This window comes from Salvia hispanica, chromosome 3 (genome assembly GCF_023119035.1).
Source record: "Salvia hispanica cultivar TCC Black 2014 chromosome 3, UniMelb_Shisp_WGS_1.0, whole genome shotgun sequence".
In the NCBI taxonomy this organism is placed as follows: Eukaryota; Viridiplantae; Streptophyta; class Magnoliopsida; order Lamiales; family Lamiaceae; genus Salvia; species Salvia hispanica.
The window spans coordinates 1,412,789-1,440,392 of NC_062967.1; the positions used below are offsets into that span (position 1 = coordinate 1,412,789).

At 37.6% G+C, this 27,604-nt stretch overlaps 8 protein-coding genes across 17 annotated transcripts; 3 read left to right on the top strand and 5 right to left on the bottom strand.

The window, feature by feature from the left end:
- The first annotated feature begins 258 nt into the window (after window positions 1–258).
- On the top strand, window positions 259–1,456 carry LOC125215206 (nucleolin-like). The gene is made up of 3 exons (XM_048116558.1): window positions 259–436; window positions 712–755; window positions 933–1,456. The coding sequence occupies exons 1-3, from the start codon at window positions 338–340 to the stop codon at window positions 1,282–1,284; spliced, it is 495 nt and encodes a 164-aa protein (XP_047972515.1). The 5' UTR covers window positions 259–337; the 3' UTR covers window positions 1,285–1,456.
- Window positions 1,457–1,783: 327 nt separating this feature from the next.
- On the top strand, window positions 1,784–4,610 carry LOC125213590 (protein WHAT'S THIS FACTOR 1 homolog, chloroplastic). Its single transcript, XM_048114223.1, has 3 exons — window positions 1,784–3,088; window positions 3,359–3,891; window positions 4,266–4,610. The coding sequence occupies exons 1-2, from the start codon at window positions 1,943–1,945 to the stop codon at window positions 3,380–3,382; spliced, it is 1,170 nt and encodes a 389-aa protein (XP_047970180.1). The 5' UTR covers window positions 1,784–1,942; the 3' UTR covers window positions 3,383–3,891; window positions 4,266–4,610.
- LOC125213591 (TPD1 protein homolog 1-like) lies at window positions 4,272–4,743 on the bottom strand. Its single transcript, XM_048114224.1, has 2 exons — window positions 4,643–4,743; window positions 4,272–4,579 (listed from the first exon to the last, which is right to left on the bottom strand). The coding sequence occupies exons 1-2, from the start codon at window positions 4,689–4,691 to the stop codon at window positions 4,272–4,274; spliced, it is 357 nt and encodes a 118-aa protein (XP_047970181.1). The 5' UTR covers window positions 4,692–4,743.
- A 1,524-nt stretch (window positions 4,744–6,267) lies between these two features.
- Window positions 6,268–9,095, top strand: LOC125213589 (heparanase-like protein 3). Of its 2 annotated transcripts, none has more exons than XM_048114221.1 (9): window positions 6,268–6,604; window positions 6,712–6,748; window positions 7,095–7,278; window positions 7,365–7,513; window positions 7,590–7,820; window positions 7,897–8,086; window positions 8,160–8,285; window positions 8,356–8,455; window positions 8,583–9,095. In XM_048114221.1, the coding sequence occupies exons 1-9, from the start codon at window positions 6,326–6,328 to the stop codon at window positions 8,949–8,951; spliced, it is 1,665 nt and encodes a 554-aa protein (XP_047970178.1). In that variant the 5' UTR covers window positions 6,268–6,325; the 3' UTR covers window positions 8,952–9,095. The 2 variants fall into 2 exon arrangements, with proteins under 2 accessions (XP_047970178.1, XP_047970179.1); XM_048114222.1 differs by having other exon boundaries at window positions 6,419–6,604; window positions 7,117–7,278.
- On the bottom strand, window positions 9,008–12,109 carry LOC125213588 (cysteine--tRNA ligase, chloroplastic/mitochondrial). Of its 4 annotated transcripts, none has more exons than XM_048114216.1 (9): window positions 11,702–12,109; window positions 11,198–11,261; window positions 10,862–11,023; window positions 10,611–10,781; window positions 10,243–10,524; window positions 10,031–10,156; window positions 9,706–9,909; window positions 9,518–9,619; window positions 9,008–9,415 (listed from the first exon to the last, which is right to left on the bottom strand). In XM_048114216.1, the coding sequence occupies exons 1-9, from the start codon at window positions 12,034–12,036 to the stop codon at window positions 9,194–9,196; spliced, it is 1,668 nt and encodes a 555-aa protein (XP_047970173.1). In that variant the 5' UTR covers window positions 12,037–12,109; the 3' UTR covers window positions 9,008–9,193. The 4 variants fall into 4 exon arrangements, with proteins under 4 accessions (XP_047970173.1, XP_047970174.1, XP_047970175.1 ...); XM_048114217.1 differs by having other exon boundaries at window positions 11,198–11,265; window positions 11,702–11,831; XM_048114218.1 differs by having other exon boundaries at window positions 10,862–11,048; window positions 11,198–11,265; window positions 11,702–11,831.
- A 6,207-nt stretch (window positions 12,110–18,316) lies between these two features.
- On the bottom strand, window positions 18,317–21,495 carry LOC125213307 (hydroxyproline O-galactosyltransferase HPGT3). 3 transcript variants are annotated; one of them, XR_007174894.1, is made up of 13 exons: window positions 21,193–21,495; window positions 21,035–21,098; window positions 20,357–20,406; window positions 20,071–20,261; window positions 19,912–19,972; window positions 19,723–19,795; window positions 19,486–19,609; window positions 19,316–19,403; window positions 19,172–19,222; window positions 18,991–19,062; window positions 18,698–18,810; window positions 18,467–18,614; window positions 18,317–18,383 (listed from the first exon to the last, which is right to left on the bottom strand). XR_007174894.1 is itself a non-coding variant. In XM_048113776.1 (12 exons), the coding sequence occupies exons 1-12, from the start codon at window positions 21,324–21,326 to the stop codon at window positions 18,592–18,594; spliced, it is 1,044 nt and encodes a 347-aa protein (XP_047969733.1). In that variant the 5' UTR covers window positions 21,327–21,495; the 3' UTR covers window positions 18,360–18,591. The 3 variants fall into 3 exon arrangements, 2 of the variants coding, with proteins under 2 accessions (XP_047969733.1, XP_047969734.1); XM_048113776.1 differs by having other exon boundaries at window positions 18,360–18,614; XM_048113777.1 differs by having other exon boundaries at window positions 18,360–18,614; window positions 21,040–21,098; window positions 21,193–21,210.
- Window positions 21,496–21,852: 357 nt separating this feature from the next.
- On the bottom strand, window positions 21,853–24,376 carry LOC125213309 (ER membrane protein complex subunit 7 homolog). The gene is made up of 7 exons (XM_048113778.1): window positions 24,222–24,376; window positions 24,024–24,067; window positions 23,203–23,311; window positions 22,879–22,942; window positions 22,684–22,800; window positions 22,493–22,592; window positions 21,853–22,189 (listed from the first exon to the last, which is right to left on the bottom strand). Exons 1-7 carry the CDS (start codon window positions 24,296–24,298, stop codon window positions 22,092–22,094), a joined length of 609 nt encoding a protein of 202 aa, XP_047969735.1. The 5' UTR covers window positions 24,299–24,376; the 3' UTR covers window positions 21,853–22,091.
- A 595-nt stretch (window positions 24,377–24,971) lies between these two features.
- LOC125213306 (uncharacterized transporter C405.03c-like) lies at window positions 24,972–27,556 on the bottom strand. Of its 4 annotated transcripts, none has more exons than XM_048113774.1 (8): window positions 27,137–27,556; window positions 26,571–26,918; window positions 26,281–26,498; window positions 26,073–26,137; window positions 25,904–26,005; window positions 25,701–25,818; window positions 25,482–25,617; window positions 24,972–25,286 (listed from the first exon to the last, which is right to left on the bottom strand). In XM_048113774.1, the coding sequence occupies exons 1-8, from the start codon at window positions 27,215–27,217 to the stop codon at window positions 25,224–25,226; spliced, it is 1,131 nt and encodes a 376-aa protein (XP_047969731.1). In that variant the 5' UTR covers window positions 27,218–27,556; the 3' UTR covers window positions 24,972–25,223. The 4 variants fall into 4 exon arrangements, with proteins under 4 accessions (XP_047969731.1, XP_047969730.1, XP_047969729.1 ...); XM_048113773.1 differs by having other exon boundaries at window positions 26,073–26,140; XM_048113772.1 differs by having other exon boundaries at window positions 26,073–26,143.
- Between the last annotated feature and the right edge of the window lie 48 nt (window positions 27,557–27,604).

Sequence of the window (27,604 nt, forward strand, 5' to 3'; positions counted from 1 at the left end):
CATTGTGTTTTATTGACGTTGAAAATAGAAATCCTAAATATTAATTGATTTATATATAAGTTTTTCACTATAATTAACACAGGACCATTGTGTTTTGTGTTTTATTGACGTTGAAAATAGAAATTTTAATTTAATTAATTTACTAGAATCTTCCGAAAAAGAAAAAAGTAAAGATATCTAAACCCTGGTTAATTGTGCCCTCCCTTCTATTCATAAAACCCCCAAATTGGAAATAAATTAATTGAGTTAGGGTTTTAGATCTCAGTCGTGTATAAATTCATACATCTACATTTACTCTTCCTACTTCAATTGATTTCTCCAAATTACATCAGTTTTCATGGAGACTCAAACTGCAGTTGTGAACTTTGCCAAGAGCCTCTCCACCTTCGCGATTCAGGCTCTCCTCCTTCAAATTTCCACCGCTCTGCTCTCCACGGTACACTTCTTCCTCCGTTTGATCTTAATTCTGTTATTTTAGTGCGTTTCGCATTTTTTGTCGTGATATTTTGATGGTTCCGTTTTATGGTTGTAGATGTGCACAAATTTGAGTTTGAAGGCTGTTTTTTGTCATCTGTTGGTTTCGAATCCATTCGATTTTTGTAGAATTTCGTTAGTATTTGATGATTATGTTACTAATTTGGATTTTCAGATGATGTTTATTTGATTGATGAGCTCTGTGGCTGAGTTGGCTTGTGTTAATTGTTTTTGTAGATAGGAGCTCTTGCAAACGCAGCTGAATCAACGGTGGTAGATAGGTGAGATATATTGTTTGATTTCTAAAATGTTCTTCAATTTGTTGTTTATTTAGTTTGGTTGATTTCTAAAATGTTCTTCAGTTTGTTGTTTATTTAGTTTGGTTGATTTCTAAAATGTTCTTCAGTTTGTAGTTTATTTAGTTTGGCATTGATGGTAGTAGCATTTGTTGTTTGAAGGCTTTTGATGACTGAGCTCGGCATGAAGAAGCAGCCCGAGAATCAAGAAGCTAGTGAAGACGAGGATGACGATGATGAAGACGATGAGGAGGAGGATGATGAAGGTGGAGACGAGGAGGATGAGGATGCCGGAGGGGCCGAGGAAGGGGAGGACCTAGGTGATGAGGAGGACCCGGAGGACATTCCAGCTGCAAATGGTGATGGTGCTGGAAGTGGGGACGATGAGGAAGAAGACGAGGATGATGAGGACGAAGATGATGATGATGACGGCGACGAGGATGAGGAAGAGGAGGAAGAAGAGGAAGAAGAAGAGGAGGAGACTCCAGAGCCACCTACTAAACGGAGGAAATGAGCCTACATATATGATATCTCCTTGTCTCTGTGTTTTTTAGTTTTGAATTTTGCATAGGATGTAATTTTTTATATCAATGCTTTCACTTTCTTTTCTTTGATTAAGATTAAACCGTTACTATTTCATTTCTTAATTCATCAAGTTAAATACTTCCATAAATTGGTGATTTTGAGATGGGCTTTCAATGATTCCAAACATGCCTTAATTTTAGAAAGATGGATTTTTTATTATGAATACAATATCAAGTTTTATTTTTTACTTTATGTGGGATTGGATTATGAGTAGTAATAAGAGTATAAGACTATTTTCATCAAGTAATTACTCATGTCAATTAATGCATTTTGTAATAAATAGGAGAGATTAAAATAGTGGATTTTGGTAACATAAATGACTAATATATGTACTAACTGCTAACCCCATATACTTGAAACGTAGGCAATTTGGTATTATAGGGTGAACATACTGTTTTTGATTTATTTTTTACCAAAACCAAATTGATCGGAATGAACCAAAAAATCGATTTTTTAATAGAAACCCAAGTACAAAAATCCCATCTTTATTCCTACTAGCAACACAGGCATGAAAAAAACCGAGCTTTAAATTGAAGGACCTTGCACTCCAACTGTTCGACCTATTTCCTCTGAGAAAAACCCCAAGAATGTATAGACTGCAAAAGCCATTTGCGATGAACAAAACGAGGGAATCCAGCATTTCATCATGCTACACAAGGATTCAAATCATGCACAAAACAACTGCAGGTAGAAAGCCAAAGAAGAAGATATACCACAGAGTGCAAGAACTGGACAGGGTCATGGATCTTCACAAGAAGCCCTCTGTAATCCTTCAGCTCAAATCCATCATTCAATCCCAGAAAACAACCTCCCTTCTGCTCAGAGACCTCGAGAAAGAAGTTGGCTTCGTGCATAAATGGACTTACATGGCCGTGATCGAGAGATACCCCACCGTTTTTCGTGTATTCGGTGGTCAGGGGTCGCCTCCCGCGGTCACATTGACTGAAAAAGCTAAAAAGATTGCGTTTTTAGAGTCGGAGGCGAGGGCGGAGATGGAGCCCATTTTGGTCAGGAATTTGAGGAAGCTGTTGATGCTTTCAGTTGATTGTAAACTCCCTTTAAAAACCATTGATTTGATCTCTGATGAGTTGGGATTGCCTCATGATTTCAAGAACTGTGTGATTCTGAAATACCCCGAGTTTTTCAGATTGGATGAGATGAACGGGAGGGAGTTTCTGCATTTGGAGAATTGGGATTCTTCGCTAGCAGTAACTGCTCGCGAGGAGAGGCTGTTGCCTCAAGAACTCGTCCTCAATACGAGACGCGTTAGGATATCCAAAGATGGGAACCTTCCGGGGCCCTTTGCGTTCCAATTGAGGTTTCCTGCTGGTTTTAGGCCGAATGTGAGTTATCTCGAGGAGGTTGAGAGGTGGCAGAAGTTGGAATTCCCTTCTCCTTACTTGAACGCGAGGAGGTTTGAAGTGTCCGACCCAAAGTCTCGAAAGAGAGCTGTGGCAGTGCTTCATGAGCTCTTGAGTTTAACCATGGAGAAGAGATTGACTTCTGCTCAGCTGGACGCCTTCCACTCAGAATGCCGGCTGCCTTCTCGGCTCCTGCTCTGCTTGATCAAGCATCACGGCGTGTTTTATGTTACTAACAAAGGTGTGAAGAGCACTGTGATTCTCAAGGAGGCTTATGATGGGACAACATTGGTTCATAAGTGTCCTTTGATTGAGTATAGAGATAAATTCATGGCTCTTATCGGGAGGAACGAGTGCAGTTCGTGCAACGAGGTATCATCTTCTTCTTCGACTTGATTAAAACTTTGCTCTTGGGATTTTGTGGTGTGATCATCTTCATATGCTAGAAAAACTCCTGCTTCATTTGTTCAAGATTTTTCTTTTGAAGATTCGAGTTTTATTTTAAAGATTCTAAAGAAGATTGAGTTTTAATTTACTTGATCAAATTAGCATTTCATATATTGATGGTGGAGTTATTCAAATGATGAACCATTATTTCTGCAAATCAAGATTACAATATGGTAACTTAGTTTTCATGAAAAGGCTAAAATTCTTGAAAAGCAATGATCAGCAAAGAGATTTGGTGGAGTAAGGGAAGAGGAAGGTGGGTCGATCCCAAGCATAAGTGAATCTGACATTCGCTCGAGGAAGAATAGGGCGCCCTCGATTTATTAAGCAGTAGTCGCCTTTCGTCTGGAAAATCGACCGATCAACAGGCTTAACTGTCTGAAAGCCACGGCAAATTACTACTATGTTCGCCTGGGAGCAGTTGCAGTTGTTGACAACTTGCACGTCCCACTCCGGCAACCCTCTATTCATCCTCCCGTTCCTCACTGTCCCGACCACAATGTCGTTCGGTCCGCATTTACCGAATGCTGCAGTAACAGAGATCATATTAGCATTTTTATGATGAAAATAGAACTAACCTTGAATTTGTGAAACCATAGTTTTGTCACTTTTGGTTCTGGTTTTTATACTCTTTGTGTTTGGATGAGTTTCATTTACCTGTTGAGATGAAACACAAAATAGAAAACACTTCAATTGCAAGCCTCATTGATGTCAACATTGTGAAGAAGGTATGTATTTCTGTGGACTATTACACATGAATTTATAGTGTTTTTTTACATTTATTGTAAATTACTAGTACTTGATTTGCATGAATTTTTTTAGCAAGAAATCTACACATATAGTACGACGAGAATTTAGTGCACACGTGTTTCAAATTGAAAACGTGGTTAAGCCTCATCCTCGTGGAAAGTCACATTAGATACAATTTCACCCAAATTAGACCCCGTAAGTAAATTGAGAATTTTTTTTAATCTTCTTGTTTTTTTACGACTGATTTTTAAAATTGCGGATGAATCAGAGTTTGACGGATAAATTGTTTCCATACTTTATTTCTGCAAATCAAGATTTACAATATGGTAACTGAGTTACAATTCTTGAAAAGCTGTGATCAACAAAGAGGCTTGGTGGAGAAGGGGAAGAGGAAGAAGGGTGGATCCCAAGCATAGGAGAATTTGACATCAGCCCGCGGAAGAAGAGGGCGGCCTCCATTCACGGAGCAGTGGTCGCCATTCCTCTGGAAAATCGAGGGATCAACAGGCTTAACTGTCTGAAAGCCACTGCAAGTTAGTACGATGTTCGACTGTGAGCAGTTACAGTTGTTGACAACTTGCACGTTCCACTCCGGCTTCCCTCCTATCTGCCTCCCGCTCCTCACTGTCCCGATCACAAGCTCGTTCACTCCACATTTACCAAATGCTGCAGCAACAAACACGAACATTTTAGTGATTGACACATTTTGATAAATTTGCCTTCATTTACCTGTGGAGATGAAACACAAAATGGAAAGCACTGCAATTGCAAGCCTCATAGAAGCGACTGTGTAGTTTTGTTGGACTATTACATGGTGAAACTTGAACTTATAGCTTTTTTTACAAATATTATGACTTATTGTAAATTGCTTGATTGCAAGAATGTTGAGAATTTTGCTTTGAAAGAATTCTATCCTATTTTACAAATATTATGACTTATTTTAATTAATATTATGTACATATTATGAGGAGGCAATAAAATCATGATATTATGCATATTTATTAAAATGGACCATTGAACTAATTTATCCTTATTAATTGCACCTACATGCAATATGCCAATGATATACGTACTATAGACTATAAATTTGTAATAAATCCATAAGTATAATTTTTTTTTGCAACAAAATAAAATAATTGGATTTGCCTCTATTATTCTTCATAAAATCAAAAACTATTTTGCCATTTCAGGACATCCGTAATTTAAAGTCTCATTTAATTTATTTTTTTTCATTTTAGGTAACTGATAATCAAATATATAAAAGTGGGATTCAAATTCCATTAATTTTTTTTTCTGTACATTTTTTTATATTTCTTAATATTCGCATCGAGTCAAGGCGAGACTTTAAATCGTGGACGAAAAGAGTATATTATATTTGTATACAATGTATGGAGCACATATACAGGGATTTCATCATCCAGCCAGTTAAATTTCGATCCCACCTCCATGGTATGAAATAAAATTAATTTTCTTAAAATAAATGGATGCAACCTTGAAAAAGTTGGTATCATTAACAATTATTATGATGAAGAAAAATTGTTCCAACACCTAACTACAATCTAAATGTGACAATGCAATGATAGGAACAACCTCTCAATCTTAGATAAAATTAAATGGTCTTGATAAGATAAAGCCAATTAAAAATAACAAAATGTCAATTAAGAATAAACCTTTCATGAAAACGACCTCCAACTTTTTTCCTCTACCTGGCCAAAAATATTTGTTTCTTTTGTTGGCATATACTAAAATTTGGTAGAAAATTAAATAACATCAGCACCTAGATTTTAAGGTCATATCTGAATCTCATGCTTAGTATAACTTCAAATTAGCAATTATTAAGGAACAAGATGTGTTAATTAACCACTCTAATAATAATTGTAGGACAGACTAATCCTTCATAGTCTACTATTGTGAATAAAAAATGAATGAGTTGATTTGTCCTTTTTACCCTTTTTTTATTCTTTTTCTTAAATGCCCTTATATTTCTTTATATTCTCTAGGTGACTTTACATCTCTTTATATTCGAGTCGTGCCTCATCAGTCATCACCCTAGTTACGTCCTACGCTCCTAACAACACTGTTTAAATAAAATAATGATATTTCTAATCTTATCAACATTCTTCTTCTAATTTATTTAGATTAAATTATGTTGATCATATCAACTTCTTGAGGTATGAACATAGTACTAATTAAAACTTGATAATATACCAAACAATTTCTTTCCTTGTACTACACTAAACCATGGCATGTCTGAAATCTTCACCAAAACATTGAACTTGTAATGTCAGCAACAAAAGCAGTTTTGCCATCTCACTTCCTTTATCCAAAAACAGCTTTTCCTTTTGAATTATTTTCAAGAAAGTGACCCTTCAACCTCTCTCTTTCTCTTCATATATACACAAATTAACCTGAATGGCTTATTCAAAGAGTGATGCTAATTCAGACACACTGTTATCTGAGATGGCTTCTGCAATGAGGATTCTTGGGCTAACCCTGTGGTGGCTCTACCTAGCCAGCCGAGGCGCAACGAGGGCCGTCTCTCAGAGCGCCAACGGAACAGTGCATATCGATGGATCGTCTCCCATTGGAGTCACGGACGAAGACTTCATCTGTGCTACGATGGACTGGTGGCCGCCTACGAAATGCGACTACGGCACCTGCAGCTGGGGAACTGCTTCCCTTCTCAATCTGGTTAGTTCATACTTTCGAGATCAAACATTCACTAGTTTTAGGCTTCTCAAAAACTTGGAGAAAAGAGGAAAATTCTGATAAAAGTTAAAATCTTCCATCTTTTATAGGATTTGAGCAACAAGATTCTTCTGAATGCTATCAAAGGTATAAACTGCATGAGTTCGAAGTTTGGTCAGTTCCACGATGTTTGAAAACAGAATATTAAATCACGAGTTTCAAATTTTTCCAATTGTCTCATACATGTACAAAACGACAAATTTGGTGATGCTCAAAATGAAGCTAAGTTAAAATAAGAAAATACAAAAAAAAAATTAAATTTAAAGTAACATCATGTTGGGCATCACCAAAGACGTCGTTTTATACACATACGGGACAATTGAGAAAAATCAAAGCTTGTGGGACTAGCCAAAATTTGACTAAACTTCATGATTTAAATAGCTATTATCTCTGTATAAAAGCATTTGAACTGAAAACAATACTCTGATTTCAGCCTTTTCTCCTCTGAAAATCAGACTGGGAGGAACTCTACAAGACAAACTCAGATATCAAACATCAGATGATACTATTCCATGCACTCAGTTCATCAAGAATAGCTCCGAGATGTTCGGATTCAGTCCCGGCTGCTTGCCCCTATCGCGATGGGACGAGCTCAACACCTTCTTTGCACAAGCAGGGTACGTTGTTCATCAAATGCTGACGAATCTTGTGAAAGAAAGTACATTGTGTTTAGACCCTTATAGAGTCTTTTCTTGAACTGCAGAGCTAAGGTTATATTCGGTCTGAACGCGCTAACTGGCCGGACTATTGGACCGGGCGGCGTGTGCACGGGAGCTTGGGACCCCACCAACGCAGAATCTCTAATTAGACACACTGTCAACAGTGGCTACACCATCCATGGATGGGAGCTTGGTAACAAATTCTTGATCTGCATTTCTCCTTCAAATCAGACACGAGACTAACAAACCGAGTATTATATTCGTGTCAGGAAACGAACTGAGCGGAAACGGCATTGGAGCAAGCGTTGCAGCCGATCAATACGCAGCTGATGTGATCACACTTGGCAACAAAGTGCAGGAGATCTACAAGGGCTTCGACACCAAGCCCTTGGTTCTTGGGCCAGGCGGCTTCTTTGACGGAACGTGGTTCTCAAGATTTGTCAAGGGAGCGGCCGGATCACTTCAAGTTGTCACGCATCACATTTACAATCTCGGGCCAGGTACAATGAGGGCGCCCGTTTAGTTAGTTTCCTCATCTGGGGCGAGTCTTTATTCTTTTCGTTTCGTGTGAACTAGGAGTGGACGAGCATTTGATTGAAAAGATACTCGACCCCTCGTATCTTGATGGCGAAGCGCAGACTTTTAAGGATCTCCGGAGCATCGTGAAGAGCTCGGCAAGTGGAGCTGTTGCTTGGGTTGGTGAGGCTGGAGGGGCTTATAACAGTGGCAGAAATCTTGTGACAAATGCATTTGTGTTTAGTTTCTGGTAAAATTTTTACTATTTTTGAAGTGTTTGAAATGAAATGAAGTTCAAATATAACCATTTACTGCGAAAAAAGGTATCTGGATCAGCTAGGGATGTCTGCTGCCTATGATTCCAAAACATACTGCAGACAGTCCTTCATTGGCGGGAACTACGGTCTGATCGACACAAACACTTTCGTCCCTAACCCCGATTACTACAGGTGGTCCACCGTCTCATTGTTATGATTCTGATTGATGAGATGGCATGACTCACTTTTCAAGTACGTGCAGTGCACTTCTTTGGCATCGTCTCATGGGAAGACGGGTTGTGTCGACAAGCTTCAATGGGACGAGCAAGATGCGAGCGTACGCTCATTGTTCCAAGAACAGGGTAAGTGGGAAACCAGACGAGCTCGATCCTCTATTCAAGAAGGGTCCTGAATAGAAGATGCAACGTCGTTTTGAAATAGAAGATCTCGTCCGAGTAAAAATCCTAAACTCACACTGTGTTTTTGCAGAACGGAATCACACTGCTACTGATCAATCTAGACAACACCACTACAGTTCAAGTTGGGGTTTCAGTCGAGAAACTGACGCTTGAGCAGGCTGTTCGCCTAACACGCAAGACACAATTCTCCGGTGGATACAGAGAAGAAGAGGAAGAGACCGGAAACGAGATGTTGAGAGAAGAATACCATCTAACTGCAAAAGATGGAGATTTGCATAGCAGAACAATGCTTCTAAATGGGGAAATACTGCAACTAAACTCTTCAGGCCAAATACCTCCATTAAACCCGAGAAGAGTAGACGTTTTACAACCGATAACAGTTGCTCCCTACTCTATACTATTTGCTCAGATACCTATCAGCCTCCCTGCCTGCAAATAAAGCATAGCCCCCTACCAAGATTCATAATATACGACTAGTTTCTACGAAGCAATATAGATTTCGAATGCAATATGTATCAATAAGTAAATGTAGTTTCCAACAGAGTAATAATAAAATTTGATGGAGAATCAAAATTCCAGTTTACCACTAATCACAGTTACCTGGAATGAAGTTGTTTCAAGAATTGGTGATTTATGTCATGCTATCGAAACGTCAAAAATTTTCCAAAATGGATGCTCGAACTATTGGTCTTGCAATGCCAGAGGCAGAGCAGGTCTCCAAGTTGTGCCTTCTGGGCTGTCCATGAGTGCAATGCCTGCACTAGCCAATTCTTTTCGAATTGCATCGGATTTTTCGTATTCTTTATTTTTTCTCGCAGCATTCCTTTCTTCGATCTTGTGCAGAACATGATCTTCTGTCAACTTTGCACGCCTCAGAGCATAATCCTTCAGCTGCTTCAACGCCTTCATGTAAACCGCAAGACAAGTTATTAGGAAATCTCGAGATGTCGCACGATCAACAACACATTATTAACTCACGCATTCATCAAAGTTCATTTGTTTTACCTCGGAATAGCTATCTGGCAAAAGCCCCAAAATAGCAAGAATATCCCTAACGGTCTTCTCTAAAGCAGCAAGTGACTCGACTCTGAGTTGTTGCTTCTTTCCCTGCACGAAGCACCCGAGATCGTATTCAGAAATCATATTACAACTCGGAGAGGAAAAGACTATTGGGAGTGGAACATGTAAAGTACCTTTCGGGTATGTAAAAGATCATTCATGGTTTTCAATGGTTCAGAAATTGCAGCCAATGCTACAGAAGTATGTAGATCATCTGTCATTGATATCAAACATTCATCCCAAAATTTGTTGATGCAAGTTGCAACATCTGCTGGAATCGAATCCTTCAAACTAGTTTCATCATGCTGGGCCGTGATACTCTCACTATCATGTAATGCCTGCATCCATATAATGACACATCAACGAGAATTCGATATAAAAAAACCTAAATGATATGTACTAGAAAGTACAAAACAGTTGTCACGTCTAATCCTGAGCTGAATGCTTGCTGTGTTTTACCTGATAGATATAATAAACACGGTCTGATGCAGTTTCAAGCAGTAACTCCGAGTAATTAATAGGGGAACGATAGTGTGTTCCCAAAAGGAAATGCCTCAGAGCCAGTGGATGATAAAGTTCGAGTACCTAAACCCGACCACTGAAGTTAGAAACAATAAAAAATTATCAAATGTATGCAAACTGTAGGAGAAAAAGAGCCTTTGTCCTCGTACCTTTCTAATGGTGAAAAAGTTGCCAAGAGATTTCGACATCTTCTCAGAATCTATGGTCACAAATCCATTATGGATCCAATAACTTATATTGCTTTCACGGCAGGCGGCACAGCTTTGAGCAATCTCATTCTCGTGATGGGGAAATACAAGATCCATTCCACCACCATGTATGTCGAAAGAATAACCTAAATAAGCAGCACTCATAGCACTGCACTCGATATGCCATCCCGGCCTTCCCGGACCCCATGGACTCTCCCAGAAAGGTTCTCCCTCCTTTGCTGCCTGTGAAATAAGCAAATGACGAACCTCAAGAGCAAAACATCTAGAGAACATATAGCACAGAACACTTCGATAAAATGAATTTTCACCTTCCATAAAGCAAAGTCAGCTGTGTTTCTCTTCCTAGAGTCCACTGCAACTCGTTGACCGGCCCTGTTATCTTCCAGTTTACGTCCAGATAATCGTCCATACTCGGGGAATTTGTCTATGGAGAAGTACACATCACCCTCGACTGCGTATGCACATCCATTATCCAGTATCTATCACAGGTAAGAAACAGAGCGTCAGCTCATGAATGTCACAGAAAAACGAAGACAAATGAATGGTCGGACAAGTATACCTGTCTGATCATAGCAATAATTTGCGGTATGTGATCAGAAACACGAGGCTCCACGGAAGGAGGAAGGCAGTTCAGATACGCCATGTCAAGATGAAATTCCTCACAAAATCTTCTGCTCAAGCTTATCGGATCTTCACCCAACTCATTTGCTCTGGCAATAATCTACAGAATTCGAAAATGGGGAATCCTGTCATAAAATTCGTAACAAGTAGACGATATTTATAAGTAACAGCCTTAACATTCTCACAACAACTTACAAACAAAACTCGTCCAGTAGCCAACACACAAAAGACTTCAAGACTACATCTTCAGATGTTCCAAATCAATCAAACTCACCTTGTCATCAACATCGGTGAAATTGCGAACGTAGTTAACCTCATATCCCAAATGCTTAAGGTATCTGCCTAATTTCAAAATAAAGGTCAGAGCTTTTCCCTCTTTACATAACATTTATATGTTCACAAAAGATAATCCCTTTTCTAACACAAACATCAACAGCTCAAATGACTCTGCATCAACAATATTTATGAGACAGAGATATAGGCTTAATTTCAAGATAAAAATCAAACTTTTCCATCTCTACATAACATACATAACTTTTCCCTATCAACAGCCCACATAGCTCAGCATATAATACTAGACAGATACAGAGAGGGTGGGTGAATTCTGCCTAAATTCAAAATCTAGGGCAGAGCTTTCCCTCTTCACATAACATATAATCACATTTCTACCAAAAACATCATATGATTCTACAGATACCCCTAATTTCAGATAACAAATATGTTAACAAAATACAATCAATCCATTTAACCTAAAACATCAAGAGAGATAGAAAGAGACCTGTAGAGGACATCAAAAGCAACATAAACGCGGGCGTGGCCAATGTGGCTGAGATCATAGGCGGTGACGCCGCAAACGTACATTCCTACTTTGCCTTCCACCTTAGGCTTAAACAGCTCTCTTTGCTTGCTCATCGTGTTGTACAGCCAAAGCTCTTTCTTTACCTGCCGCGATTTAGCATCGGTATTTTGCTCACAGCAGGTCGTCAAAGACTGAGACTTTGCAGCAGAGAAAGTGGTGCGAAAGCGGAATTTGGTCCTCGAATTGAAAGATTTCGCCGCCAGTGGGTGGCGGAGAGGAAACAAGGGTTTGTACCATCTCAGTATCGTCGCCATCTCACAAAATTGTGCAGCTGTGTGAATCAAGTAGAGCAATTCATTGGCTTCAATATAGCTTATCCGCTTTTTGTTCAATGCACAAAATAAAATAAATTTAATCGTATCCTCTAATTTAGCATTTATGCCAAGCTTGAATCTAAATTTTCACAATTTTTTAGATTAATTAGATTTCATGTGACCAAGATTGAATTTTTCCAACACCCACGAAGAGTTCTCATCTCGAATTATGCAATTGTTCATTTCGTGGATATTCGAGTTCTTTGGAATTGATATCTTAGAAAATTGAATTGGAAATTATAATATTCTTAGTAATTCAGTTTTAAATGGAATATATTTTTCAGTTCTATTGACTTCGAATGGAATATTTTTACTTTTCTACATTACTTTTCAAGTTTTCTATATAAATTGAGTTGTTTGTGAGACGAGGCTGTAGATGTGTGTTCTGTGTTTAGTGTGTTAATACAAGACTTATTTGGCTAGGAAATTTAAATAGTACTAAAATTGTGATGATTTTGCAAACATTTGTGTGTGATAGTACTCCACGGAAACTTGTAAAGGCTCCAATTTCAAATGTACACTTTCGATACCATATTACCAAATCCAATCTGAGTGTATTTCAACACACTATTCTCTTATGCAATGTACAACTAACAATTAGAGAGAAAAGTGGAAGAAAGATTTAACAACATGAGACTGTGAAGTAGAAAAATATCAGTTTCATACAAAATGTTTTGTCTTTGTTTCAATTTAGTACAAAAAGTATTAACTTTACATATTCCATACAAAAAGTTACATTAGTGTTTTAAGTTAATACAATTACATCATACATACATACAAAAAGTTTCATCAATAAAAAAATTTTAAAATAAAACTTTCCATTAATTATTTAAAACAAAATTATTTTTAAACTCACAAATATGAAAAACACATACAAAAAAAATTACCATTATTCACCATCAAATTAACGAATTGCATTTTATTATCAAAGCTTTCTCATGTAACAATGGAGAATACAACTAAAAAGATATTGAATCTATTCTCATGTACCATATCCGAGACGGGGCCTTCACAATTTTGAATCGGGCTTGAAGGACCCCAAAAGTTCTTTCGACATCTTTCCGAGCAGTCTCTTGACGCTGCGCATAAAGAATCCGTTTTGGGTCTTGTGGCATGTTGAGCGTCTTCACGAAAGTCGGTCACCTTGGGTGGTTACCATCGGCGAGATAGTACCCCATGTGGTATGGATGGTCGTTGACGGTGAAGTCGATCACCGGTACTACACTATCTAAAAGATCTTTGAAGAGGGGGGAAGAGTAGAGCACGTCAAGTCGTCGTTGGATCCGGCCGCACCGAAATATGCATGCCAAATTCATAGGCGGTAGTCGGCGACCGTATGAGCATTGGGCCACCACCTTTGTGGCTGCTTAAGTGTTGCCCCCTCCAAACAGTCGACAATTCTTCCACTTCCAACACATGTAGTCAATGCTGCCAAGCATGTCGGGCGATATATTTAAATTGTATTACACGTTTATAATTTTAACCTCTAGATAATAATAATATAGTTGTATCTGGTTTACAGTAAGTAATTTAAAATATAAATTTATCGTGATAAATTAAGTCTATCCGTGCATCGTGCGGGTGTGATACTAGTTTGTATGAAATGAAGAGAATTAGCAAGGGTCACATATATTGCTGATTATTTTCGAAAGTGAAGCTGTGCTCATCAAGAAACTGATTATTAGTATGTCCAATTTCTTGAATGAATATAAAATTTAATATTAGTATTTATTTGAAAAATAAATACTACCTCTGTCCCACATTAAGTGTCACATTTAGTGTGAACACGAGTTTTAAGAAATGTAAAGAAAAGTGGTTTGAATAAGTTAGTGAATTATGAGTCTCACTTATATATATTGGTTTTATAATAAAATGTGAGTAGAATTGGTTGGTGGAATGTGGGGTCTACTTACCATTTATGTTAAAAGTGACATTTAACTCTTATTGTGGGACGAAGTGAAATGACAAATTGTGACACTTATTGTGGGACAGAGGTAGTAATATTTATTAAAAGTTGTCTCTAAAATTTGAAAGTTGTATACAATACGACCATCCACCCCCAAAATTTTTGGTACCATATACCGGATCGACCCAACCTACTCCTACCTCTCCCAAAATTAGTAGCGCGCGAATTCAAAATCCTAATTTCAATGGCTATCAATATCATCGATGACCTCACTCAAGATTTGAAGCACGTAATCTTCAGTTTCGTTGATGAACGCTCGACAGCGAGTGCAGCGGCGGTGTCAACCCTCTGGCGTGACGAGTGGATGAGCCGACCCAATCTGAGCTTTGAGCAAGTCGATTTTGAATCCGAAAAATTCTGTGAACACGTCGCTGGTCGATTTCTCAGGTATTCCGCTGAAAATACTCGATTAGCTTCTTTACGGCTAATTTGCGCGGAGGTCCCGCTGAACCCGATAACTATGGTCCTGATCATTTGCTGGCTGAATGGTTGATTGAATATGGTGTAGAACTGGGTGTAAAAGCACTTACCATAAAAATACGTGTACTTGATTTTGGAATGGTCGGCTATCAAAATATCAGATTAGATCTACCAAAATGTGTTCTAGAATCAAATGATATCAAGTCTCTCATGTTCAGCAAAGAGATTGTAACTTTCGGACTTAAACAACTAATAGGTTGTCTAAGTCTTACCTCTCTACACTTGTCAGTGTTTGGGGATTTCATTAAGAAGTGTCCAAATCTTGAGAAATTAAGCCTGGACATGGTTATATGTCCTGATAAAGAGAAAAAATATAAGCCGCGGACGTTGGGATCTCTTGATTTGGTCACGGTTCCAGACGATTGGGTATATAATCTGAAAATTCAAGAGTTGTGTCTAGTAGGCTTGAACATAGGTGTACATATCTACAAACATTGTATGTGGTCCAAGTTTAACCATCTCAAAAAGCTAGATGTTCGAGACATAAACTCGGAATATAATTGGATGGACGTTAAAATCGATAGTCCATCATTGGAGAGAATAGCACTGAGGCTATTTAACAGCAAAGCTGAAATCTTATTTGATGTGTCGAATATCCAATTGTTCTATGTGGTAGGACGGCATTTGGTGAGCCCATGTATAAAAACTGGATGTAAAAATCTCACAGCAAAATGGTTGGAAAAGTTGAAGACAGTCATTGGAGAGCTAGGCACATCTCCAAGAGTTTCTATATATCTTGAAAATGATGGGATTGTAGATATCGATCAAGATATGGATAGCTCACAACGTTACAAAATAAAGACATTGGAAACAACTAGCAAAGATATAGATATTAAGCGTCTGTTGAAGAGAATCTTACATATTAAAGATTTTAAATGTCTGAATTGCACGCTGGATGCATTCCTATCCCAATGAGATCAGGTAAACAAAATTCTTTTTAATTGCAATTACATGTACAGATTTTTTAATACTTTTCTCAAATTGCAGGTCTCCCACGGACTGGTCTAAATTTTTTGAAATAGAATTTCCACTGCTTAGAGGAACATTGAATAAGGCATACATAATATGCCAGCATGAACTGGTCTTAAAAAAAAGGTATGATCATTGTCTTTCTGTATCATGATTATCTGCAATAAAAGGAAACATGCACACCAGGTTATAAACATCCTGCTCATTGGTTATGTGGGAAAGCAAAGGAACACTTTTTATTCTCAAACCTTCTCAACTCGTACAAAATGTTACAACTTATCCATATTTGTAGGGATCTTCTTCCTATTCTAGAATCATCTACTTAATACTTTTATATTCTAAATGTTTAGATTTTTATCTATAAAAATCTAGATATTTCTTAAATAATCTAGACTATTCTCCTAAAATATGTAGATATTTCTATCTAGATATTCTACTACTTAAACCCTAAATCTAGATAATTCTACTACAAAAATCAAGTTTAATTATTTTTTATTCCAACAGCCCCTTAAACTTAATTTGTCATTCCGAGCAATATCCTAATCTTAATAAAGTCTTCATGCATGAGTGGCTTTGTGAAAATATCAGCAACTTGGTCTTGAATTTCCTGATTTGCAACACATTCTCTGATGTAATGGCAGTGGGTGTCGATGTGTTTACTGCGGTTGTGGAACATTGAATTTTTGGATAGCGTAATGGTTGACTTGTTATCCACACAAATAGTTGTTGGCTCTTTTTGTGGCCACCCGAGCTCCAATAATAAAATCCTGAGCCAAATTGCATGACAAACACTGAAGGTGGCGGCCACATATTCGGCTTCGCATGTTGATAATATGACAATGGGTTGCTTCTTAGTGAAGGATGTGTATACCATGTAGAACACATATCCACTTGTATTCTTTCGGTCATCGTTGTCTCCAGCCAAATCACTATCACTGTAGCCAACAAGCTTATAATCGTTAGCAGCTAATATAATAGGCCATAGTCGATCGTACCTTTGAGATATCGGAGTATTCTCTTTGCTGCCTTGAAGTGGGTAGTGGTTGGATTCTCCATGTAGCGACTTACGAGTCTTGTAGCGTACAATATATCCGGCCTTGTGCAAGTTAAGTACCGTAGGCTTCCACCACGCTCTTGTATAGTGTTGGATCCACCCTTTCCTCTTTATCGTTCTTAGATAGCTTGACACCGCATTCCGTTGGGGTGTTGATTGACTTGCAATCCTCCATTTTGAACTTCTTTAGAATCTCCTTTGCATAGTGTTCTTGTGTGATGAATACTCCATCTTCAAGTTGCTTTACTTCTACTCCGAGATAGTATGCCATCAGCTCGATGTCTGTCATCTCGAATTCCTCAGTCATGGCCTTCTTGAATTCTTCGAACATGCTTGGATTGTTTCCTGTGAAAATGAGATAATCCACATACAAGCACACTATTAAGATATACTCCCTCTGTCCCATTAGAAATTAAACGTTTTCCTTTTAAGTTTGTCCCATTAAAATTGAAACGTTTCCTTAAATGGAAACATCTTTATCTCTATTTTTTTTATCTATCTTACTTTACTCTCTTTTCATTAACTCACAAAACAACACTATATAAAAACCGTGCCGATTCCCAAATGTTGCATATTTAATGGGACAAAAAGAGTATTTCCTTTACTTTTCACATGAACACATGCTCAGGTGGGCATTTAGTGAAGCCGTTATCTTCAAGATATTTGTCGATCCTGGTATTCCACGCCCTTGGTGCTTGCTTTAGCCCTTACAAGGCTTTCTTCAACCTCAAAACTTTGTCTTCTTGTCCATTCACCACGTAACCATCAGATTGCTTTATGTAGACTTCTTTATCAAGAAAGCCGACTTCACATCCATTTGATAAATCTTCCATCTATTCTGGGCTGCAAGAGATAATATTAGTCTAATACTCCCTCCGTCCCATAATAGATGACACACTTGGAGAATGACACGGAATTTTAGGAAATGTTGTTTTGTGTGTTAGGTGGAAAGAGAAAATAGTATATTTATATTAATGTGAGAGGAAGCTTTTTCCATAAAAGAAAATGTGACATCTTTTGTGAGACAAACTAAAAAGGAAAGTGTGACATCTATTATGGGACGGAGGGAGTAGTTTCTAAGCAAGCGACAGGAGCAAATACCTCGTCATAGTCAATTCTAGCTCTTTGGCTATATCCTTTTGCGACGAGTCTAGCTTTATCTTTCAACTTCACTGTTGGAATTCTTCTTGATTTTATACACCCAGTTAATTCCAATGACCCTGTGTCCCCTTTATTATGTACTCCTCGTCTGACCCTTTAAAAAAAATCTTTTCTTTTTCTATTTCTTAAAATTAGAAATGTTATAAAAATTTAGGAAATTTATTAAAAGAGCTCTTTCCTTTTTTTGTCCATTCCTTAAAATTAGAAATTTTATAAGTATTTTAGGAAATTTATTTCTTTACACACGCTTTTTTTTTTTTACCAATTTTGCATTAAAAACTTGCTTCGTTTCAAAAGTTTTTATTTTTAGGTTACGGTGGGAGAATTAATGTTAACTTATATTCAGATTTTATGTAGTGTGTTCGGATAAATAATTTGATTAGTTATATGAAAAAGTATTGAATGACTAATGTGTGATGAAATCCGAATGTGGTGAGACTATTGAATGATGTTGTTGCTGGACTTGAGTAGTTTTGATCAAAGCTGGACATATTGCTTTGCTTTGATTTTGATCTGTTTATGCTTTTAGTCATTTTCAATGATCTTATCCATGATATGTCTGACTTCCTACAAGTAAAGGTTCAAAGATAAGTAGATGGAAACATCAAACCACATTCTTAATATTTGGAGAGCTAAGAATCCAAGTCATGCATATTTCTCTATCCCAATTCACAATGGCCTTTGTAAATACAAGCAGGAGCCAAAAACATTAACTAGAAAAATGCACAGAGGGGCATGACAACAAGAAAAAAAGTTTCCTCTAAATCTCATCTTTCTCTGTAAGTAATGCCAATTTACCAGTAAAAAAAATGAATGGTGAATGATCTCTCATCTCTAGCTAATCCAGCATCTCCCTAAATCCTTCTCAAGCCAACGTGCAAAACTTGTCTGCAACCAACACCACAATACGTTAAACACGGTGCAGATTCCACTACAACCAACAAGACACGCACGCGTAGTTAGTTGGTTACCTTGCCCTGAGTAACTACAGCACAGACGGCTTTCATCTATGTATGTCGTGTTAACACCCATCATCCACGACCCCACAGAAACATCGTCATGAGCATACGCCTTCAATGATGCACTGTGTTGATACATACAATAAGAAAACAGCATTTTTTTTTATCAAAATCACACAATACTGTAAAATCAGTCTACAAATCTGTTTCCTTTCTCAAGAATGATGCAATGGAGGATGAAATACTGAAGAAATGTCAACACTCCAAATCATATCAGCGAGTTCAGAATAAACGTAAAGGCTGACCTGTTTATATGCACGTACTGCGCCAAATTTTTTGAGAGTATGAAAATAGAACCAGCAGCGTGGCGGAAGTATCTGCAAGAGAAGTTGTCGATGTTGAATTCGAATAGCACTGTTTATCATACTGTATTAACCAGTTTATAGTATTTAACAAGCATTCTTGACATTGTGATGATACACTTACGATTTCTGATCACCAAACTTCCACCATTCTGGTTCGTACCATGTTTTTCCCCTGCAAGATAAACAGGTTCAAGTACTTACCGATGATTTACCTCTTTTCACATATGAAATTTTTGTGTAAACTAATCAAGAAAGGGAGGATTACTCTTCGACTACTACATCTCCAGACTTCATGCAGCCGATATAAGCACTTTCTTTATCACGATGGCTTCGGAGAAGCTCAGTAAGGCCATCTGCCAAGATGACAGATACTATCTTTATAGTTCAATGAATTAGATATAGAAGCATACATCAAAGCAGAATTTCCAGATTTACCAAAATTCAAATCAACATTGTCGTCAACTTTTATGTAAAAGTCTGCATCCCACATCTGGACGGCCGCGCTGAAGAAGAATTTCACTTTCTTGGGCATTTCCTCCTGGGCCTCCTCATGATGATCCTAGCAAAATACTAACTTGTTTTACACTTGTAGTATCATTTAACACGTAAGTAATCGAAAATGCAAAGTTAACTGTCACTCTGCTAAACTGACATGGTATTCGGATGGCTTACAAGTATCAGAATGTCTTCATTTGCACGATTTTCCTCTGCAATACCACGGTCCAAGCTATCACCGCGGTTAGGGCTGCAAATTCAAGCAACTAACGACGTTCAACTTCTAGTTTACGAATAGATGAAGATCTAAGACAACTATCAGCAGATTTTCTTTATTAGAAACGAAGTCCAGAGGCAAGTGGCAACCTCCTTCCGATCACAAATCGCACGACGATTCCTCTTTCTTCCAGATTTTTTAAAACATCAGCTGCAGTCATAATCAAAGCAATGGGTGTCATAAGTTTCAGATCAAGCAAACAAAAAAAACGAAAGAGATTCGTCTGATATACATTAACTTTAACTTACACCGTGACATCCAAGACCCCCTAATGATGTTGCGTCGCAACCGACCACCAAAACCAGTATAAACACCAATAACAGCAAGTAACTTTTTACCAGAAGAAGCTCCACTTTGCTGCAGCTGGTTCTTTAAAAAACCTTGGCTCTTTGCTAATGTTAATTCCATCTCAGCATCGGCTATCCTCCTCTCCAACCCCCTATACACGTGTAATCAATATGAGTGCCAATATGCTTAATATCTCTACTCTCACATCAATGCCCTTTGAAAGAAATGTAGCCATGAAATACGTACTTGCATCCAAGGACCGACAGTTTGTCTTCCATGGTAAGCACCCTTGGCCGCTGCCAACGAAATGATAAACAAACACCTGTTAGCTTCCCTTTTTTGTTTCTTTTATAACATGAAACTGGAGAAGTCAGCTAATCCACACACATTGCATAAGACTGTTAAAGCACATATTCTTGAATAACACCATTCATATAGGCTTTCTCGTGTCATATATGTTACATTCTCTGCCTTTCACCACTAAAATCTCACCACTAAAATCATGCCGATACAGAGTTTCCTACACACATTGCATAAGACTGCTAAACCATGGAGTATATTCTTGAATAACACCGTGCAGATAAGGCTTTCTCGTGCCATATATGTCAAATTCTCTGGCCCTGTTCACCCAAAACCAGGCTTCACACCTCTATGTTCCAACGAGGCATATCACGTAGTGGCTCATTCACTCACAAAATCAATACCTAAAATAGAGTTTTCTACACACATTTTCACCATCATAACTAATGGAATAGAAAGAGCATCTACTTAACACACTTCACCAGTTCATCTTACAAAGCTCGAATCTCAAATCTAGAACCAAACTAAGCTAAAACCATACCATTTCACAACTTCTCTCCCAAAATAAAACACATTTCTTTAAACCTAACTGCGAATTTTGTTTCAGATTCAGAAAATTCAAACCTGACCAGAATTCTTCTTCAATAAACCAGCAAGCAGAGTTCGGTTCTGTGCATCTTGCCACAGCCTGAGACAACAAAACAACCCCCAAAAATAGGGGGAAAAATCAGATTATAGAACAGAAGAACTGATCACAAAGGGTAAATGCAGAAAAGGGTTACCGGCCAGCAACGTAGAGCCACGCAAGGCAGGAGAGGAAACCCATTAAAAGAGAAGATTTGGGGGTGTTTTGAACCGTCTTCGATTTCGATCGCCTCTCTGCTTTCGCATTTGTAACTGGTAAATAGCTCTCCATTTCCTCCAACGCTAGTCAAATTCAATTTTCACGATTTCTTGATCAATCGAGAAAAATCACTTCAAATGTAGATTTCTCAAATCTTTAATGGAGAGAGAAAAAACATGAAGAATGTCGGGAGAAGAGAGAGAGAGGGGTTTGCTGCGGTTATATGATTGGAGATGTAGAAAGGCAGTTTGTTAGTTTACTTCCTCAGCCAGCAAATTCAACTACAACCATTTTTATACATTTTGGAATTAAATTCCATTCAAAAATTACCAGATTTGAGATCTGGTTTTACTTTTGTGTGAAATGTAGTAATAAAGACTCGATTTTTAACTTCTTTCATTAGCCATCAAATTCATTTCAACAGTTTTTTCAATTTTGGGAATGATTTACATAGAAAAATTACACCTGGTTTGAGATCTAATTATATTTTTTGTGAAGTGAATTTGGTTAATTAAAAGTTAAAAAGACTCGATTTTTAACTTCCTTGAAAGGCAAAAATGAGGCATTTTGATGTACTCCTATAATTAAGAATTGCAGCTTGAAAAAAATTCCATCTAAATTATCAAAAGCAAATGCACAAAGTAAAGCATTCTTACAGAATCAAACTCATAACATTTGAGTCGAAGAAAAGGTGTTACAAGAGAAAACATCACATGTAGCAAAGATTTCTTTCTATTAAAAACAAAAGTTCCTACAATATCTAATTTGAATGTCTTCTGCCTGAGTGTCATCTGTCTCTGCCCACGAGTCGTCTTCATATTTGTTCGTTGAGATGTCTCAGTTCGTCCTCTGTGCTCCAGATAAGAAGTTTGCAAGGGATGGAACACCGCCTTGGGCTCCCATTTCCTCTTGAGCTCGTTTCAACTCTTCTGGATCTGCGTCACCAAAATCACATCGTATCTTTGAATCACCAAATTTATTGAAAAATAATGGGTTAATGATAATATCAGAATTTGGCAACTAGCCACCTCATCACAAACAAATCATTACTGTAAAATTTAGAGTCTCCAAGGTAAGAACTAACGAAATGGCATGGCATATCTCAGATTGTAGACTTTATATGCTTAACCTAAACATACCGGTGAGAAGTAGATGGAGTATATCGATTGGAAGAATGAATTGTACGAATTGAAGATTACGATGAAATCAGGAAACATAGCTCAACTTATCAAACTTACCAACTAGTTTGGGCATCAAAAACATGACGATAACCATAAATCCAATCATCAGACCCATTGGACTTTTCAAAAGGGAGAGTACGTTGAATGGCTCTCTTATCTGCAAATTATGAGATTAAAAATGTTACCTACTTTACAGAATAAATTACTTAAATCGAATAATAACAAAAGCAGGTCCAGATCTAGATTACCTCAAAGTACTGTTCCTCCACCATAGGCTCCAATACAAGCTCACTCAATGATCTCCTGTTCTCTGTTAGAGCTGCCTGGACCTTACCAGGATGTCTGGCGCTGACATCAACCCGGACCTAGAAGAAAATAAACTACTGTTACATTCGTTCCATAATTAACCAACTAAAGAAAGAACAGGAAAACAGAATGCTTACAGGAGAGAAGAAATAGCCAATGGCAGCCACTTCAATAAGATGAGTCCCAGCTGGCACATTATGGCTTGAAAAATGGTTAAAGAAAAGCTTTTGGTTCATTAATCAACAAGCAGTTACCATGTGTGATAAATTTTAGCTCAAGTCAGTAATCCGTAGATTTGACCATTCTAGGCTTCAGTTGTGACCAGTAAGGTTGATACTTGATTGAGTCTCCAGGACATAAAATTATGCAAACTAAAGGGAAAAATAGTACTGCTACATTTATGCATGCCAAAAACCTCAGAGATCAAGCCCAGTGCATGTAAATTAAAACCATCAGGATACAATGAAAAATATCCATCGGGTCTCACAAAGGTAACTTTTTCACCACCATTAAGTATGATCTTGATATTTGAAACCTTTGCAGGAAGACCAAATCCCGTTGAACTAAATCCTGGTTGAACAAAAATCAAACATAGAATTGCAAAGTTAGTTCGCCAGACAACTTCAAAACATCATTTATTGAGAAAATTAAAATTTCAAAAATTCGACTCATATCATATTGCAGTTATTAAATAATACTAGCTCGATACTTTATTAGTAGTTCTTATCAAGTATAACTCAGAAATATTATTCCAAAATGCTAACATTTACCCTTTTTGAGCAGATCCAAACTACAATCTCAGATTAATAAAAAGAGTGCACATTTATAAGAATTTAAATCTTGCAAATTAGATTATAAACTTCTATTGGATTACTTCAACCTGGAAAACTCAGCCAACTGGCTAGCTTCCACCATCTATTTCAAAGTACAGATTTCTTGTAATTTTTGGGAAGATAAAAAAGCACATGATATAGAGAATTCTTCTATACTGACACATAATGAAATTCTTCAAATCTATGATAATTTCAAGAAACAACAAATTCCCAATCCTAACAATCATGATTTGCAACCAAACAGATATTCCCAAAACCAAGAGTTGCAATCCAAAACTCAAATTGAGTCTTTAGCACAATCCCAAACTGTTTCCGGATCAGTATTCAACATATACAGCTCACTACAACATAAATTCATCAAAATTTATTATTGGAAAAACAAAAGTACCAAAATCTAGGGCAATCTATAAACTTTAGTTCATAAACCCTTGATGCAAAAGAAAGCATACCTGGAAATCGAACTTTGCCATTAATAGTATATCCCTCAGAATTCCTACAAATAAAAGGAACCTATTAGCGCTGAAAGACAATAATAAAAGCGGACCTATGTTCGAATCTCCAACAGAAAAGATCGATTCCAATAATTAGCTCAACATAATTTCCACTAAATCGAAAAATTGAGAAGGGCTTTAGCGGAGAGGGATCACCTATTGGAGATCCCGAATGCCGATGGCAGAAGAAGTAAGATCAGAGAGAGAAACACCATCAGGTATTGAGCTGCCATGGATTTGTTAGAGAGAGAGAGAGAGAGAGAGTTTTGACAATACGCAGAACTCTACACTCTTTTCTTTTCAGCAGTTGATTATATTCCGATCGATTTGGAGAAAAAAAAATCATTATATTTAATCTAATGTATTTGTGAATTTCATCAATAAGAATAAAGAGAAAATGTGAAATATTTACATTATTCGAAATGGATTTAATCATCGATACTACTATTTATACCTCCACATACAACAATTTTTGAATTATTCTGATTAAATTTATAAATTATAACACGTGGATCTATAAAAATTAAACATAATCCAACTCAAAAATAGAACTTCGACATTCAACAATTTTTAAGTCAATCATTCGTAGCAACAACGATCTATTTCTTGATTAATGTGTATCATCATTATACATGAATCACACTAATACAAATAAAAAAGTATTGAACCACAAAAATCGAGTGCACCTACAAATAAAAAAATGCTCCATTAGTATGTAATTGCATATCCTATTTTTTGAGGACTTTGAGTTTTGAATATGTGAAGAAATATAGATGAAAAAATTAGTGTAATATGTGTTCCATTTTTATAAATTAAGTTTATCATAAAATACAAGTAAAATAAGTTAATATAGTTGTTGTATATAATAAACGTGAAATGAGACAAATAATAAGGGACGAAACAAAATGAAAAAATCAGACTGCAGACGAGTACTTGAATTGCAAAAAATTTGATCCCAAAGTTAGCTATCAACACAATGACTACATATAATGAATGGTATGTGTACACAAAATTATCTAAATCAATGGCAAAAAAATCAAGAAATGAATATATCACGATGATCATGAAATTGTTGTGACAAATATACAATCTATGTTGCTACTGGTTCGTTAGAAGATTTTCCGTGTTTCATCTCCGATACTCGTATTCGAGCAGGCGCTACCAACCCAAGATCTTCGAGAGTCTATCGGATAGATTCGCTATCACGAATCCCGCAAACACCTGCAACGCGAATAGAGGAGACACGTGTAAGGGGGAAACGCTCGGTTCGTCTTGTGCTAGACTGTCACACTGGTCAAGATCCGGATCCAAACTCTATCAAACACCGATGATATTACAAATATGCCACTAGCGACCATTTTAACGAATCTTGACCTATCTGACAGTCTGACTCAGGTTTGTGTATGTGATCGTTACCTGAATTGAGCCAAGGACATAGATGGCCGAGTAATGCCGTCCGTGAATCATCATGTCGGCCACCATGGCGAGCGGAATGGTAAGAGACATGCCCAAGGTGGCCACGAGTGGCGTTGTCCAGACAACACACAATGCCCTAAGCACGAGCAGAGCAAAACGGTAAGACTATATGCAGTTGGTGTTTCGTTTCAAGTTAAGAAAAGAATCAGTTTCCCGTACCAAAAATAATCCGAAAGAACGCTCCCAACGAGCCCGTTAGCAATAACAACCTCATCCATCTTAGCAGAATGAGGGATGGTGAATTTGGGTTCTATACCTAAAGCTGTCAACGGCCACACTGAAAACGAACACGGATTTAGGGTCTACAGTTTATTAATTCATGATTCCAATACGAGAAACACAGAGAGCACGCAACGACTTACCAAGCCACCAAAGAGCCACGAGCGTGAATAGGCCAATGTAGCCAAACAGCTTCTGCACGTCGACCCTCTCTCCCTCCTCACCAGAAAACTTCTTCAGCAGCACTGCAGCATCGAAGAATTAAGTAACACGGACATAAGCTGTTTAACATCGATAAGAAAAGCTCGTTACCAGTAAATAAACCGTAAGTCATAGCTGACAGAAGCCCAAATACATCCCCGGAAAGAGAGCGTTTGCTACTTCTTCAACAGAAACAAAAAGTTCGAACCAATCAGTCCTGAAATATACATTACAATCGCAAACTGAGGAATAACATGAAATCGAAGCACATACTTAAAACAGCACTTCAGATTCAAGAAAACGGGAGAGAGACACTCACGAAGACATATTTAGCTCGGACTCATCAGCAGCCCAAGTTTTTCCTAGGGTAGTCATCACAACACCACCAATGCTGACAAACACAGCAACTATCTTGGCGAAATTCAACGCGTCTTGGCCCAAGAACGCCCCAAAGAAGAGCGTAAACAGCCCTGAGGTGGACGACAAGACGGTAGTACTTGCAACACTCGTGCGTGCAAGAGCAGCATTGGAGAAATACTGAAAGCAAATTCGACAATTTCCTCAAAACAAACTCGGATAATGCACACTAAACTATGAGATAGGAGCTACCTCAGTGATGAACCAAAGAGGGGCAAGATAGAATCCGTAAGTGGCGATTTCTTTGGCTGTGATTTCTTTCTCGGGTTTGATACTTCTAGAATCATCTACGGAGACCAAGGGCTTCCCCTCATCAAGGTCTATCTCACTGTCTTTCCTGCTAATGTGCCCTTGAATTTCGATTTCGAAGATCTCGTGTGCAGAGCCTAAACCGGGGCAAACGTTGTCGCCCATTTTGCTAGGTTTCTTGAGGATACTACACAACCAATCTTTGATGAATGCTATAGGTATGTAAATCACCATTAAAGAAGCTCCAAGGTATGTCACAGCAAATGGCTGCTTATAGTCTGTGAAAATATCCTGTTTTAGAGAACCACATTCAAGATTCAATCTTTTTTCAAATCAACACAGTTTAATCCAACATCCAAACTTATTTGTATGCATATATTTTTTCATACTTGTCATACTATAATATGAATATGTGAAATTGCAAAAACAGATATCTAAACATCTAAGAAGCTAAAAGCAGAAAAAGTTAAAGAACATTTGAGAATTGGAGAGAGGGAGAGAGAAAACACCTGTGTAACCTCTGCAGAAGCAACCCAAATAACGACAACAGTAGCAATTAAAATCAGACCACCTCTATATCTCCAACCCATCACAGATTCAAGCAAAGCCCAGATTCCAAAAATTGATCTTGACAAAAGTAATCAATAAAGATCTGAACTTTCTCAACTTAGGGTTCCTTTTTCACCCAAAAAAAATGCAGAATCTTGCAACAATGCCACCCGACAAAAGGGACATCAAACAAAATTGAAGCCCAAGAAAGTTGGATGGGAATGGGGAAAAGGATTGAGGTTAGAGAGAAACAAAAACTCAATCTACTGTGACTGTAATCGGATTTAGTTTTGAAAAATGGAGTCTTGACTGTTAAATTATTGCGCAGAAAGGAGGTGTTTTTGCTTTCAAATTAATTCTCTTCTCTCCCCCCTCTCTATGTCATGTAGTGATTGATCATTGACAAGTGGTGTTGTTAGTTAGAATTG

Bases quoted from the DNA above. Each gene is read 5' to 3' on its own strand.
- LOC125215206 (XM_048116558.1), top strand. From the start codon at position 338: ATGGAGACTCAAACTGCAGTTGTGAACTTTGCCAAGAGCCTCTCCACC. The intron at 437-711 runs GTACACTTCTTC...TTGTTTTTGTAG, and splicing joins CCACCGCTCTGCTCTCCACG to ATAGGAGCTCTTGCAAACGC. The intron at 756-932 runs GTGAGATATATT...TGTTGTTTGAAG, and splicing joins GAATCAACGGTGGTAGATAG to GCTTTTGATGACTGAGCTCG.
- LOC125213590 (XM_048114223.1), top strand. From the start codon at position 1,943: ATGTATAGACTGCAAAAGCCATTTGCGATGAACAAAACGAGGGAATCC. The intron at 3,089-3,358 runs GTATCATCTTCT...TTTCATGAAAAG, and splicing joins AGTGCAGTTCGTGCAACGAG to GCTAAAATTCTTGAAAAGCA.
- LOC125213591 (XM_048114224.1), bottom strand. From the start codon at position 4,691: ATGAGGCTTGCAATTGCAGTGCTTTCCATTTTGTGTTTCATCTCCACA. The intron at 4,580-4,642 runs GTAAATGAAGGC...TTGTTGCTGCAG, and splicing joins TTTGTGTTTCATCTCCACAG to CATTTGGTAAATGTGGAGTG.
- LOC125213589 (XM_048114221.1), top strand. From the start codon at position 6,326: ATGGCTTATTCAAAGAGTGATGCTAATTCAGACACACTGTTATCTGAG. The intron at 7,821-7,896 runs GTACAATGAGGG...CGTGTGAACTAG, and splicing joins CATTTACAATCTCGGGCCAG to GAGTGGACGAGCATTTGATT. The intron at 8,087-8,159 runs GTAAAATTTTTA...CTGCGAAAAAAG, and splicing joins GCATTTGTGTTTAGTTTCTG to GTATCTGGATCAGCTAGGGA.
- LOC125213588 (XM_048114216.1), bottom strand. From the start codon at position 12,036: ATGGCGACGATACTGAGATGGTACAAACCCTTGTTTCCTCTCCGCCAC. The intron at 11,024-11,197 runs GTGAGTTTGATT...CGAATTCTGTAG, and splicing joins TCACCGATGTTGATGACAAG to ATTATTGCCAGAGCAAATGA. The intron at 9,620-9,705 runs GTACTTTACATG...TGCTTCGTGCAG, and splicing joins ATCTTTTACATACCCGAAAG to GGAAAGAAGCAACAACTCAG.
- LOC125213307 (XM_048113776.1), bottom strand. From the start codon at position 21,326: ATGGAGAGCTATTTACCAGTTACAAATGCGAAAGCAGAGAGGCGATCG. The intron at 19,404-19,485 runs GTAAATCTGGAA...TCATCTTGGCAG, and splicing joins CAATGTTGATTTGAATTTTG to ATGGCCTTACTGAGCTTCTC. The intron at 19,063-19,171 runs GTAAGTGTATCA...CTTCTCTTGCAG, and splicing joins AAGTTTGGTGATCAGAAATC to ATACTTCCGCCACGCTGCTG.
- LOC125213309 (XM_048113778.1), bottom strand. From the start codon at position 24,298: ATGGCAGCTCAATACCTGATGGTGTTTCTCTCTCTGATCTTACTTCTT. The intron at 23,312-24,023 runs GTATGCTTTCTT...TTGTTCAACCAG, and splicing joins TGGCAAAGTTCGATTTCCAG to GATTTAGTTCAACGGGATTT. The intron at 22,801-22,878 runs GTAAGCATTCTG...ATTTTCTTCTAG, and splicing joins TTGGCTATTTCTTCTCTCCT to GTCCGGGTTGATGTCAGCGC.
- LOC125213306 (XM_048113772.1), bottom strand. From the start codon at position 27,217: ATGGGTTGGAGATATAGAGGTGGTCTGATTTTAATTGCTACTGTTGTC. The intron at 25,618-25,700 runs GTACGGGAAACT...GCTCGTGCTTAG, and splicing joins GTTCTTTCGGATTATTTTTG to GGCATTGTGTGTTGTCTGGA. The intron at 25,287-25,481 runs GTAACGATCACA...TTCGCGTTGCAG, and splicing joins ATGTCCTTGGCTCAATTCAG to GTGTTTGCGGGATTCGTGAT.